The sequence below is a fragment of the Camelina sativa genome, chromosome 19, assembly GCF_000633955.1.
Source record: "Camelina sativa cultivar DH55 chromosome 19, Cs, whole genome shotgun sequence".
NCBI classification, from domain to species: domain Eukaryota; kingdom Viridiplantae; phylum Streptophyta; class Magnoliopsida; order Brassicales; family Brassicaceae; genus Camelina; species Camelina sativa.
The window spans coordinates 21964986-21978155 of record NC_025703.1 but is presented as its reverse complement, the minus strand read 5'-3'; the positions used below and the strand labels follow the sequence as shown (position 1 = coordinate 21978155).

The 13170-nt window shown below is 35.3% G+C and overlaps 1 protein-coding gene and 1 long non-coding RNA gene across 2 annotated transcripts; both read right to left on the bottom strand.

Annotated features, from left to right (window-relative positions):
• Positions 537 to 1885, bottom strand: LOC104766912. Its single transcript, XR_764149.1, has 2 exons — positions 1125 to 1885; positions 537 to 1026 (listed from the first exon to the last, which is right to left on the bottom strand). It is a non-coding gene; the product is annotated as an uncharacterized LOC104766912 (long non-coding RNA).
• LOC104768087 lies at positions 5148 to 8213 on the bottom strand. Its single transcript, XM_010492020.1, has 6 exons — positions 8168 to 8213; positions 7725 to 8062; positions 6668 to 7137; positions 6299 to 6586; positions 6137 to 6217; positions 5148 to 5799 (listed from the first exon to the last, which is right to left on the bottom strand). Exons 1-6 carry the CDS (start codon positions 8211 to 8213, stop codon positions 5148 to 5150), a joined length of 1875 nt encoding a protein of 624 aa, XP_010490322.1.

Here is a 13170-nt window from a genome sequence, read left to right as displayed (position 1 = left end):
AATAAGAGCTATAGCCTTTTACCAAGAATTTAATAGACATAACTTTTCTTTGATCGTAAAGTAGGCACATCCTATCATATATAACAATCGATCCGGAAAATACAAAGCTTTTTATTTGATCATGAATGAGGCAGAACCTCTATATGTATAACGATCAATCCAAAAATGACATAGCCTTATATTTGATCGTATAGAAGGCAAAACCGATCTTTTCAGAAAGGACATAGCCTTTTGTTAAATCGTGAAGGAGGGGCGAAGCCTACCATATCAAATGATCAATTCATATATTATATAGCTTTATATATGATCGTAAAGGAGGAAAAGCCTACCATATATAACGATCTATCTATCCAGAAAAGACATACTCCCTTCGATCCGAAATAATTGTCGTTCTAGGACTGATTTTTATTTTTTTATTAAGTGTCGTTCTTTCTTATCAATGTGATAATATTAATTAAATTACTAATATAACCTTAACTAAATGAACACAAATTACTAAAACTGAAATTAACAAATCTTGTAAATACAAGGATATATCAAGAGACATAATATGAAGAGTCATTCATGAATATATATATTGGGTTTGAGGGTTAGTCATAAACATGAAAAACAGCAAAATGGAATCAGGGTTACTGCCACCACTTACGGAGAATCACAATTTATACCTTCACTCTCAACATGAACATTTTCTGAAACTACCAAACTTTCATCATCTTCTCTATCCACAGGTACATCACTGTCCACTACGACATTCTTAGCATCAAAACACTCTGGTTGATCAACAACGGAAACCTCATCTTCTTTTTTTCATCAGTAATTTCTTCATCGATCGTTACTGGAGTATTATTGTTTATCTGTGACTCTGTTCTGAGGAAGAAGCTGAGCCAGAAGAGGAAGAAGAGCGGGTTGAGTTGGAAGAACTGCCTGACGAACCACGTTGAACCAAAATCCGAGTCATGTTGCTTCTGTACTAATCAAATACCAAAGATTAGAGATGATCCCAAGGTTTGTCCCTCGCTCATCATCCTATTAAACAAGATCAATCCAACCCTCAAAATCATCAATAAGAAACCGACATTAGGAAAAAAGTCAAAATTGAAATTAAAAAGAAAAAAAAAGATTACAGTTTCATCATTTCCATTTCTCTGCGTTTGCTTGGTGAAGTCATTTTTTTCTTTCCTCTTGAGTTTTCTGAGGTTAAAATAGTCAAATTGTTCACTTTCTTAATCTAAGAGAATTTTTCCAGAACGACACTTATTTCATATCGGAGGGAGTAGCTTTTATTTGATTGTGAAGGAGGCAAAGCCTACCATATATTAAACAATCAATTCAGATATAACATAGCTATATATTTGATCGCATTATAACGATCAATCCAGAAAATGACATAGCCTTTATATTTGATCATATAGGAGGCATAACTTTCTATTTTTAACGATCTTTCTGGAAAAGACATAGTCTTTTGTTAGATCTAGAAGGAGGCATAACCTTCCATATATAACGATCTATCTATCTGAAAAAGACATAGCTTTTATTTGATCGTAAAGGAGGCAGAGCCTACCATCTAATGATCTATCCGGATATGATTTAGCTATAGATTTGATCGTAAAGGAGATAACGTCTAAAATTTACGATGATCAATCCGAAAAAAAGCATAATTTCACGATGTCTATAATATTTATGTTTTATAAATATATATGAAAACAATATAAATTTACTTATCTCATAAAAGCTCCAGCAATAAAGACATCGTACTAATAACGTATTATAAAATATAACACAAATATATAATAATATTATATTATATATGTATGTGTATATATATCTATAATAATATACATTATTATAATAGAAAGAGAGACGAGAGGTAAGTAAATGAATGAAGTTCTTCTCTCTACTTCTCTATCTTATTACACACTTCACTCGTTTACATGTTTATATAGGGAGGATTACTTAACAACTAAGAATAGAATAAATATAATTATAGATATAGATAAGATAAAAGTTACTTGGAGTAGAAGTAAAGTGATGGAAAATCACATCCGTAATTATCCGTTTATAATAGTGGAGTGTTAAAAAGTGAAAAATTAGGGTGTTGAATAATTTTAGCAATCACATAGTCTTATAATTATTATATCCTCTTGTCATTTCAACTATGGTAAACCAATTTGAATATTTCAGTCAAAAATTAGTTTGGGTTTTGTCCATAGTCAATAGTTCTTTTTTCTTTAAAAAAAATCACTTTAAATTATTAGGAAATTAATCTAATCATTATTTTTTTAATTACGAATTTACGATGTTTTCTGTGAATGTTCTTCTTAATTATAGAGTGGACTTCCGGATCTTGATTCTTCTGCTCTAGCTCCCTTGTCTTCTTCACTTGATAGCTCCAATCCTCTTCAGCATCCTTCCATGCTCCTTAGGATCCAAAATCACCTGCTTATGCTAAAAACTATGCAAATGCAATGCAATTCTACTCTAATGCATAAACAGTCCTAAAGCTACTCAATAATGGCCAAACTAGATAGTAAATCATGCAAAAGATGTGAATATACTAAGGTAAAACAAGGTGAAATATATGAACATCAAGTGGTTATCCTATTCGTTGTACCGAACTCTGAATTGTAAGCACTCAGAAACTTTGAAAATAAATGAATTGCCCAAGTGAAATTATTATTGTTATTTGCTTGGAAAACTCAGATCCTCTTTTATTACATTTTTCCTCTCTTTTATACTAACTATTATATATTTATACTTAATACAATATGATCTCCGATCTGTTAATTCCGCAAGCTAAATTATTCATCTTTTGACCGAGATCTTGTACGTCACACTTTTCAGTTAACGCACCGGTATTAACTTCTTCCAAACTCCACTCCGCTCCTTGTCGTTCTAAGTGATGTCTTGTCACATCTGCGAACCACATTGTGGACTTTGGGAGTGGAAGTCGATCGACACCAAGGGGAGTATTGATTGACACCATCAATTTTGGTTCGACCGGTTGATTTAAATGGTCGTTTTGGTTTGGTTTAGAAACAATGATGGTTTAGAGACAATGATGGTCTCTCTTTAGAGTGGGGCTTATCAATATAAGGGTTCTCTCATAAAAATGGATTGAGCTTTAGAAGAAAGCTAAAGGTAAGAACACTTAGACACATACAAGAACAAAATCTTGTCTACCCAAAGGCACCCAAAATGTTTATCCTATCATTCTAATCCCAAATTGTCCTAGTTCTACCCCTTATCTTCATCTCTTCTCAAATACCCTTTTCTCTTTTGTTTTTAAGCCTTAGGAGAGGTTTCTTATTTGAATCAACTAGTGGAATGGATTTCTTTCTTATTTGCTACGGTTCCCTTTTCTTCTTTTGTTTTTAAGACATAAAAGCTTTTTGCTAGAATCTTCTTTTCTTTCTTTCTTTTTCTTTGATTAGAACCATCTTTAACAATCTCATACTTCCTATTCTTTCACTAGAGCTTAAATTTACGTAAACACATTCCCCTCCTAAAGACTCTAACCTTTTCTATCTCTTTTTCTCTTTTCTTTTCCTTTCTTTTTCAAAACAACCAAGTCCCAAACCCAAGAATTAAACCACCAAGTACTATCTAGTTTGAAAATTGCAAACTAGAACTACACAAGGCTTTACTCTTGTCAGCTCAAACCTAACACTTTCTACCAAGCTCAATCCCAAAAAGGCCTTACACACACAAGAATAAACATGGCTTGAAAGAAGGATTGGTTAAGGGTATTGGAAACTGATCTTAATGATTAAATCAGCTACTTGGATCAACAAGAGTGGTAGAATGGATAAAGATGATCCAAATATGTATATGGTATCCATGAGTTTAAAGCAATGCACAAATTGATAATTAAAAGTCAATATTAGGTTCTTATAAGTAGGAAATGACATCAAATCACAACATGCTTCAATTTAGACCAAATGCAATGCAGGAATTCAAAGCTTGGTTCAATCTTATGCTTCTAGCTACTCAACTAGCATCAAAATACTATTAACTTGGGCATTGATCCTAGTTTAGTGAATTTAAACAAGCTAACAAGGTTAAACTCATCATAGATCCCTAATGCAAATATTAAACAGTCCTATATGAAACATGCTAAACAAAATCCTAATGTGCAATGAAAACTACATGAACACTCTTTTTTTTATAAAGATTTTTGCAAAAAATTTCAATTTTTTTTTGTTTTTTTCTATGCCTTAGATGAAATGCAAATACATGATAATGCTAAAAATTTGAAATAAGAATACAAAACACAACATCAAATACTATCTCAAACCCTCCCCCAAACTTATATTACACAGTCCACTGTGTAAGAGAAATTTCAAAGAGGATTCAAGACTCAAAATGAAATAAAACTAGAGATGCAATGGTATTTACAATAGAGAGGTGATATTGGTACCTTATGGGTTGTGGAAGAAGTTGTCCACATCCTTATTCATGCTGTCAAATGTGTAGCTGGAGCTTGGAGCTAGATTTTGAGGTGGGGAAGGAGGCAACTCGACGATGGCCATCGACTGGTACTCGGTCGAGTGCTCGGTCGAGTGGGCTGGTCGAGTTGGTGGTGGTGGGAAAAATTGTTGTCCTTGCTGCTGGTAGTATTGCTGCAAAAGGGCTGGATCCATGAAGTATTGGGGTGGGATGGGAGGGTAAGCTTGGCCATAGGGATAGCCTGCTCACTACAGGAAATATGGGTATTAATAACGGCTGTTAAACGCTATGAGTTTACAATTATAGCATTTCCTAAAACGCTCTGAGATCGCCCGTTATAGTGGGTCGGACACTTTTAATAGCAGATTGCCAGTTTGCTATAGTTAACTATACAACGATATCGCTGTCTTCTGTGCAATTGTTAATATTTATAATAACGTGATACAAATGCTATTAAAACTCATTAATTTGATTTTACCTATAGCAAAGATAGCAAATGTTTCGTGTTATTAGTTTGTTTTTAAATTATTCAAAATTTATTTATTAAAATGAATTACGAATTATTTATTATTTAAAATAAAATATTTATTTCGAATATTTGTAAAAAAAACCAATTAAAATTAATACAAAATATATAAATATATTTTAATGTTTAGAAAACCATAACAAATTTCATTGTTTACAAAAACCACAAACATCTATCAATCTACCACTAACAAGCCTTCACAATCATCCCTAACATAAACACTATCATCATCACAAGTTTCATCATCCAAATCATCGACTTCTTGGACAAGCAAAGGTGCAACACCTAAATCCTCTTCTGTTTCCAACTCATGATAGCCTCTAGGTGGTGCTCTCATAACAACATACCAATTTGAATTATCATCTTCCCTAGAATAGAAAACCTGTTTTGCTTGAGAAGGTAGAATGAATGGATCTTTCAAATAGGCTGTTTGGTTCAAATGAAGGTTGACAAGAGTGAAACCATCTTCCTCCTTCACACCATTCCCTGTGTTGGCCCAATTGCATCTAAACAGCGGCACTTTGAACATGTGATAGTCCATAAGTAAATTCTCCTTTATCACTCCATAATATGTAAGCATATCAGCGACTTGTCTCATATCTCGAGCACTTGATCTACACATGCTAAATGCTTCATAAGTTACTCCACTGTTTTGTGTCTTCCGCTTAACCGCATCTGTGTTAAACCGTTTCCCATTAACGATAAATCTTTTATGTGCTAAAGCAACATTTCTTGGTCCAAATGCCAACCACCTTATCTCCTTAGAATGACTATTTGTTGAGTCTGAATGAATCTGCCACAGTAAAATTCCAACCTTGATCATCAAGCTGAAGTACTAAAATGATAATCACGAATACCAGTCATCAAGATACAACCTAAGCTAACCCGTCACTAAGCAAAACATGATCATGAAACTAACAATCTGTGGCAAGAAAACTAGTCATCCAGCTACAAGCTAAGCTAACCATTCATCAAGCTACAAGATAAGCTAACAATCTGGTCCAAGAAGACCAGCCATCAAGCTATAAGATAAGCTAACAAGTCATCAAGCAAAACATTATCATGAACCTAACAAGCTAATCAGTCAATTTAACAAGCTTTATAACAAATAATCAAGAAGACAAGTTGCATCTGGAAACCTTTATTTTAAGCCATTATGCAAACTGCTCAGTATGGTTTTTCCATAACAAAGATTCATTTTTAGCACATCGAGCATCATTAGCTTGTAATTCTTCCAAATGCATCCTGATTTTACATTAAACAAAAGTTTTGAGAATGAAATTATAATAATAATAAGTAGATGAAACATAAATGGTTACCTCTTACTCAATATAAGGATCCAAAGATGCCATGTTCATTAGCACATAGCGATGTGCAATGTCTCTATCTTTATCTGATAGGGTAACTTCTATACCCTTCTGCAGAGGTCGACCTTCAACCACGCTTCTATCAGCCTCAATATCTTCATTGCGATTAACTGTTTCTTGAACTGGTACTGAATCTTTAAGGAACTCTAAACAAAATGCAACGCATTCTCCAGCTAAATACCCCTCAGCCATACATGCTTCTGGCCTTGCATGATTCTTAACAAAAGCCTTAAGTGTTTTCATGTACCTATAACTCAGTCAAGAAATGAATATTAGTTGAACATAATTGCAGGAAATACATATATTGAAGCAAATGAGTACATCAAACCTTTCGAAGGGATACATCCAGCGGAAATGTACTGGTCCTCCCAAACGTGCCTCTTTTGATAGATGAATTGGAAGGTGGAACATAATATCAAAAAGGGATGGAGGGAAGAAGCGCTCCAGTTGACACATTGTTTCCACAAACTCTGTCTCCATTGTCGTTAGTTTCTCCGGGTCGATGATGCGTTGACACAACCTGTTGAAGTAACTGCATAATCTATTGATGGCAATCCTAGGACCCTTATGTAACAACCCTCTTAATGCAGCTGGTAACAAGTTCTGTACTAGGACATGATGATCATGCAACTTTAAACTATCTATATTTGGAGGGTTAACTGAAACACTATTCGCAATATTACCACAATAACCATCATGACCTCTAAACTTAGATAACCTTTTGGCAGAAAATGGTCTTTTCTTTCTTGGATAACCAGTAGGCTGCTGGAGGTAAGTACGGTTTCTTTCCCCTGACCTCTGTGTGCAAGTGATTTCTGATTCCAATATCTTCTAAGTCTTTTCTTGCTTACAAACCATCTTTGGACTTAGCACTTTGCATCAAGATAGACAATATAGCATCCGACACATTTTTTTCTACGTGCATAACATCAATATTATGACGAACAGGCAAATCCTAACACATTAAGGAACAAACTGTTATGCTAGCTTATTCAAATCCAACAATAAGAGAATATAGTTCAATTACTTTACTTTACCTTCCAGTAATGTAGTTCAAAGAATATTGATCTCTTCTTCCACCGACATAGATCATTTGATTCTTCACACTCTTCTTCTTGATCCACTTCATCATCTTCCAACTCAGTTCTTTTTCTTTTAATTTCCTTGTGTAGAGGTTTTCCAAAATCATTCCTAAAAGCTTGTAGTGTCTCATATATTTGAGCGCCAGTTTGTATCCTTTTGGCATTCCCGTCCTCAACAGTGTTGTCAAACAAAGCTTTTTTATATCTGTAACGATCCCCAGGCGGTAGTCTCTTTCTATTACCCATATAGAAAAACTTACGGCTAAACTTAAGCCATCTGAAAGGTGTATCTTTTCCACATACATTGCAAGCTTGTTTCCCCTTCACTTTACATCCAGACAATGTTCCTAAGGCTGGGTAGTCATTGATACTCCAAAGCAGCATGGCTCTAAGTGTGAAATTCTCCTTCGCAAATGAGTCATAGACTTCAATACCCTCAGCCCACAAATCTTTTAAATCATCTATCAGTGGTGCCAAGTAAACATCTATGTTATTCCCAAGAGCTGTTGGACCAGGGATCAACAAAGTCAACATTATATATTCAGCCTTCATACACATAGTCGGAGGTGTGTTATAGTTCACCAACAACACTGGCCATGTGCTGTGATTGGTGTTTTGCATGCCGAAAGGGTTCACCCCATCTGTAGAAATTCCAAGTCAAAGATTCCTTGGTTCAGCAGCAAAGTCTGGCCATGTAGCATTCACTTGTGCCCATGATATAAAATCAACGGGGTGTCACATTGTACCATCTTCAGTGCCATTGGTATAGTGCAACCGCAAATCTTCAGCCATCTTTTTTTATCTAAACATCCTCCTAAATCTGTCCTTGATTGGAAAATATCTAAGGGCCTTTGCTTGAATCCCAACCTTTATCTCATTATTGTGCTTATCCTTCTCCCATCTTGAAACTTTGCATCTTGGACAGCTATCTAACTTCTCAAATTCCTTCCTATATAGTATGCAATCATTCTTGCAAGCATGAATGTTTTCGTATCTGAAACCAAATATCTTACGAAATTTTTTGATAGCAGCTAAACTCTTCGGAAATACATTGTCTTCAGGTAGCATGTCCTGAATTAAATCCAACAGCTGATCAAAGTTGCTCTCTGACACACCACTCTTGACCTTGAATCTGTAAAGTCCCATAATTGCTGAAACCTTTGTGTATTTGATACAATCAGAGTACAATGGAGTTTCAGCTTCTCTTAACTTTTTCCTAAACTCAGTTTCCTCTACTGCTTCACCGTCGTTTGCCTCTAATGCTTCATCATCATTCCTCTGTTTTGGTTCACCTTCACCCATAGAGAATGCTGTCTTAAACAAGTCAAATGCCTCTGTTTCATGTTGAGGACCACTATCTTCTGTAGATGCTTTTTTTCACCATGAATACTCCAACAAGAAGTCTTATACTTCTTATCCATACCCCTTATCACTAGATGCTCAATAATTTCATCTATAGACTGATGGCATACATTACGACAATCTCTACATGGGCATAACATTTCAGACAGATTGCCCAATCTTCTTGCTGATGAATTGGCGAATTTTGGTGCTCCTTCTAAGTGCTCGATGCTATTCCTACATTGTAAATTGGAAAAGAATTTAGATTTCCATTTGGCATCGAAAAGAATTTTGTTGGTTAATGTAAGTAAGCTTGACTGAATTTACTGTATACCTTGGCAGCGAAATCCATGTCTTATCCATTTGGTCATGATGGAGATGGATCCGTTCTGAAACGATTTGGTGAACACAAAGGAAGAGTTGGGGAAGTTTTGGTAAACCCTAAAGATGAGTTGTGTTCTGTAAGCTTGCGATCTCAGAGGTTAGCACCATTGGCTAAGAAGAATAACGGCTCAGATCAAAGTTAGCTAGACAGATCAACGGTGTAGGTTTCGCCAAGATTGCAATCTCGGAGGTTACTGCTTATTGGCTAAGAACAATTAACGGGCCAGATCAAAGTTAGCGAGACATATCAACGGTGTACATTAATCGCGTCTACAATAAGAAAGGACGGCTGAGATCATAGTCGGCGTTATCTAACGGTGTAGGATTCATCCTATAATCTGGGAGGTTACTTCTCATTGGTTAAGAGTTGTTTTTTACATTTTAAATCCAAAAATTATCATATAAAATAAATTACTTTTTTAATGTTAGAATATTATTTCTTATAATTGTAAATTTTATAATTAAGAACAATTAATATAAGTTAGTATTCCAACACTAAGTTTTAGTTTAGGGTATAGGGTTTAGGGTTTAGGGTTTAGACTTTGGAGTTTAGTGTTTATGTTTTATACTTTAGGATTTAGAAATTTAACTATAATGTTTGAGGTTTAGAGTTTTAATTTTATGTTTTTGAGTATAGAGCACAAAGGAAGCACAACAATACAATTTTTTAGCAAACCGGTTTAGACATAACCGGTTTAGTTTAGACATAATTGAAACATGTTTAATTTAGACATAATCGATGAAATGTTCCTGGTTTTATCTCCAAACCGGTTTGAACATAATTTAGACATAATTTAGACATGTCCAAACCGGTTTAATTTTCAAAATTTCCAGCACCGGTTTAATTTAGACATCTCCAAACCGGTTTAATTTTGAAATTTCCAGCACCGGTTTAATTAGCCAAACCGGTTTAATTTTTGAAATTTTCCGCACCGGTCAAATTCCAACAATTGCTAATCAGTCATTAACCAAAATAAAAATTCATTACAATACAAATTCCAACAATTGCTAATCAGTCATTAACCAAAATAAAAATTCATTACAATACAAATAAAAATTCCAACAATTGCAACATCCCATCCATTCACACAAACTTTATTTTATCATTTGGCCATGCTACAACTGAACCTATTGCATCAGAAATGTATTCAATCTCTGAATTTGGCCTCCATACCTTTGCATTACCAATCTTAGCCACTTCAACCAAGACCTTGCTTGCATTTGGACCTATGGGTACATGATGGCATGTCTCGTTCGGATCTGTTGAAACTACTCTTCCTTCAGCTACCTTACATCCAGAGTTGCTGCAATATAAAAGATAACACTTCTGCTTTGGACTTCTGGTGGAACTATTGCTGCCTGGACTCTACAACTCTAAGCAAATAATAGAAACAAGTTCCAACATCAATGAAAGTTCCAACATCAATCAACAGACAAACAAATGAAATAACTTAATTTCAATAACATACCGTGACTTTAGGTAGTGTTGCATCTGTAGTGGTTGCAGCCGTGACGTCAATCTTTAGGACTGGCCATGCAATTTTCTCGTTAATTGCATCACCAATTAAACTAGCTTCAGTAGTTGGCCTCCACAAATGAGCATTATCATTGAAAACCATCACAACTTCAATACAAACAGCACTTGGACCTAGAGATATATTGTTAACCTTCTCTTTGGAGTTAGTTGAGCACACAACACCTTCAACAATAACCTCATCGTCTTCATTAGTCCAATCATATATTTTGCATCTTCGAGTTTCACCTTCCTTGTTTTGCTAAAATGTAGACAGATAATGATTAGAAATATATCACTTAACCACAAGAAAAGAAGATTTGAAAACTTTACCATGGATACATCTTCAGAAGCGACTGGATCCGTATACAAAAGCACCTTGTCCATTGGCCAAGGTATTTTGCATCCCACAGCTTCCTCAAGATATAGCACATCGGTTATAGGCCTCCAGAGAGAAGCTTCTGAGCTTAGTGTTGACTTAACAAGGATAGCCATTGCATTAGGACCAATTGGTATACGACCAATTTTGTACATCGGTTCAGCAGAGCATAATTCTCCTTCACCAACAACTACATCTCCTGATTGAATCCAATCAAATATTTGTACTCTAGCTCCTTCTTAGAATCCACCAATACTCTCAGATGTTTCAGTATCACTATTACTTGTCTGAAATAAGGAAAATGAATTCGTAAATGTCTTAAAACCAAACCAATTGACCAAACAATAACGAAATGGATTACCTTCTTTCCAGCTAAGTCTCGGACAATGCCCTTTAACTCTTCAATCTCACTTTTCATTTCTGCCATCTTTGCGTCTCTAGATTGCAGAAATGCTAACTTAGTAGTCGTAATCCCTCTACCAAACCCCCTTACTCGTCCAGGTTTGTCTTTTCCCAAAATCTTGCTCACAGCATCTTCCCTTATGTTATCAGCAGTTGATGTAGAGTCCATTTGACTATCAAGTGATTGTATTTGCTCATGATACAAACATTTAAACACAAGAAAACTCAGAGTGATTATCAAGTGATTGTAATTATACACACATTTAATTATAAACAATATAACAAGTTCCAGAATTCTTACAATAGTCTCAGCAAATTGAGGCTTCACAGGTCTACCATCAACGTGAGTGTGTCCCGCAATCCATACCTTACTCCTCGTCACCTTACTTGGGTCTCTACTCTTTTTTTTTCTATATAAAGTACATAAATATTTCAATACCATTTTATTCTAACAAGATATACAATATATATAGATATTTGACAATTACTATTTCCATATCATCAGCTAAACGAAGCATTCCTTTGCGGCTGGTGGTATGAGGAATCTGATTTTGTCTAATCTACCTGTACTTGTTACTTATTTCCTACATTATAAATATCTGTGTGATTAAATCTATCAGACATGACATATAAACAAGAAAGTTACTTAGTTGTAGATAATTAACCGTGAAAGCTGAGTTAGTCTTGCTCCTAACCCAAGAGTTCCACACTTGAATGGATGGGATGTTGCTAGGTTTTAAGTCTATTCTCTTTGCAGCAGTCTTCGCAGCTCGTACTTTTGAAAATAGCCTTGACTTCCAAGCCCTCCAGATATTTCCCATTTGCTTCAAGATAACAACTCTCTGCCATTCTTCTTGCAATTTAAACCTCCCCTGCATCACATACAACAAGCAAAGGTCAAACATGTTTCATATCTGTTCAACAAAAAATAGTTGCATATAAATGTATACCTGAATCTCTTCCCACATTGCTTGTTTAGTAACTGCATCAACTTTCCTCCAATCAGAAATTGTAACCGGAACGTGTTCCCTCACAAGGACACCAAGAAAAGATGATAATGTTATTGAACCAGGTCCAACATGATCACCAAAGTCAGTGAAAGTAACTGAAACCTTTTCATTAGGATTTTCAGCCACTTTACGCATATTTGTTGGTCCTCTTTTTTTTCTTTCTTTCACTCTTTCCTCCGGTACCTGACTTCCTTCATCAGTGTTGCTAGGAATCGCATTATCATGACCATTGCANTCTTGCTCCTAACCCAAGAGTTCCACACTTGAATGGATGGGATGTTGCTAGGTTTTAAGTCTATTCTCTTAGCAGCAGTCTTCGCAGCGCGTACTTTTGAAAATAGCCTTGACTTCCAAGCCCTCCAGATATTTCCCATTTGCTTCAAGATAACAACTCTCTGCCATTCTTCTTGCAAGTTAAACCTCCCCTGCATCACATACAACAAGCAAATGTCAAACATGTTTCATATCTGTTCAACAAAAAATAGTTTCATATAAATGTATACCTGAATCTCTTCCCACATTGCTTGTTTAGTAACTGCATCAACTTTCCTCCAATCAGAAATTGTAACCGGAACGTGTTCCCTCACAAGGACACCAAGAAAAGATGATAATGTTATTGAACCAGGTCCAACATGATCACCAAAGTCAGTGAAAGTAACTGAAACCTTTTCATTAGGATTTTCAGCCACTTTACGCATCTTTGTTGGTCCTCTTTTTTTT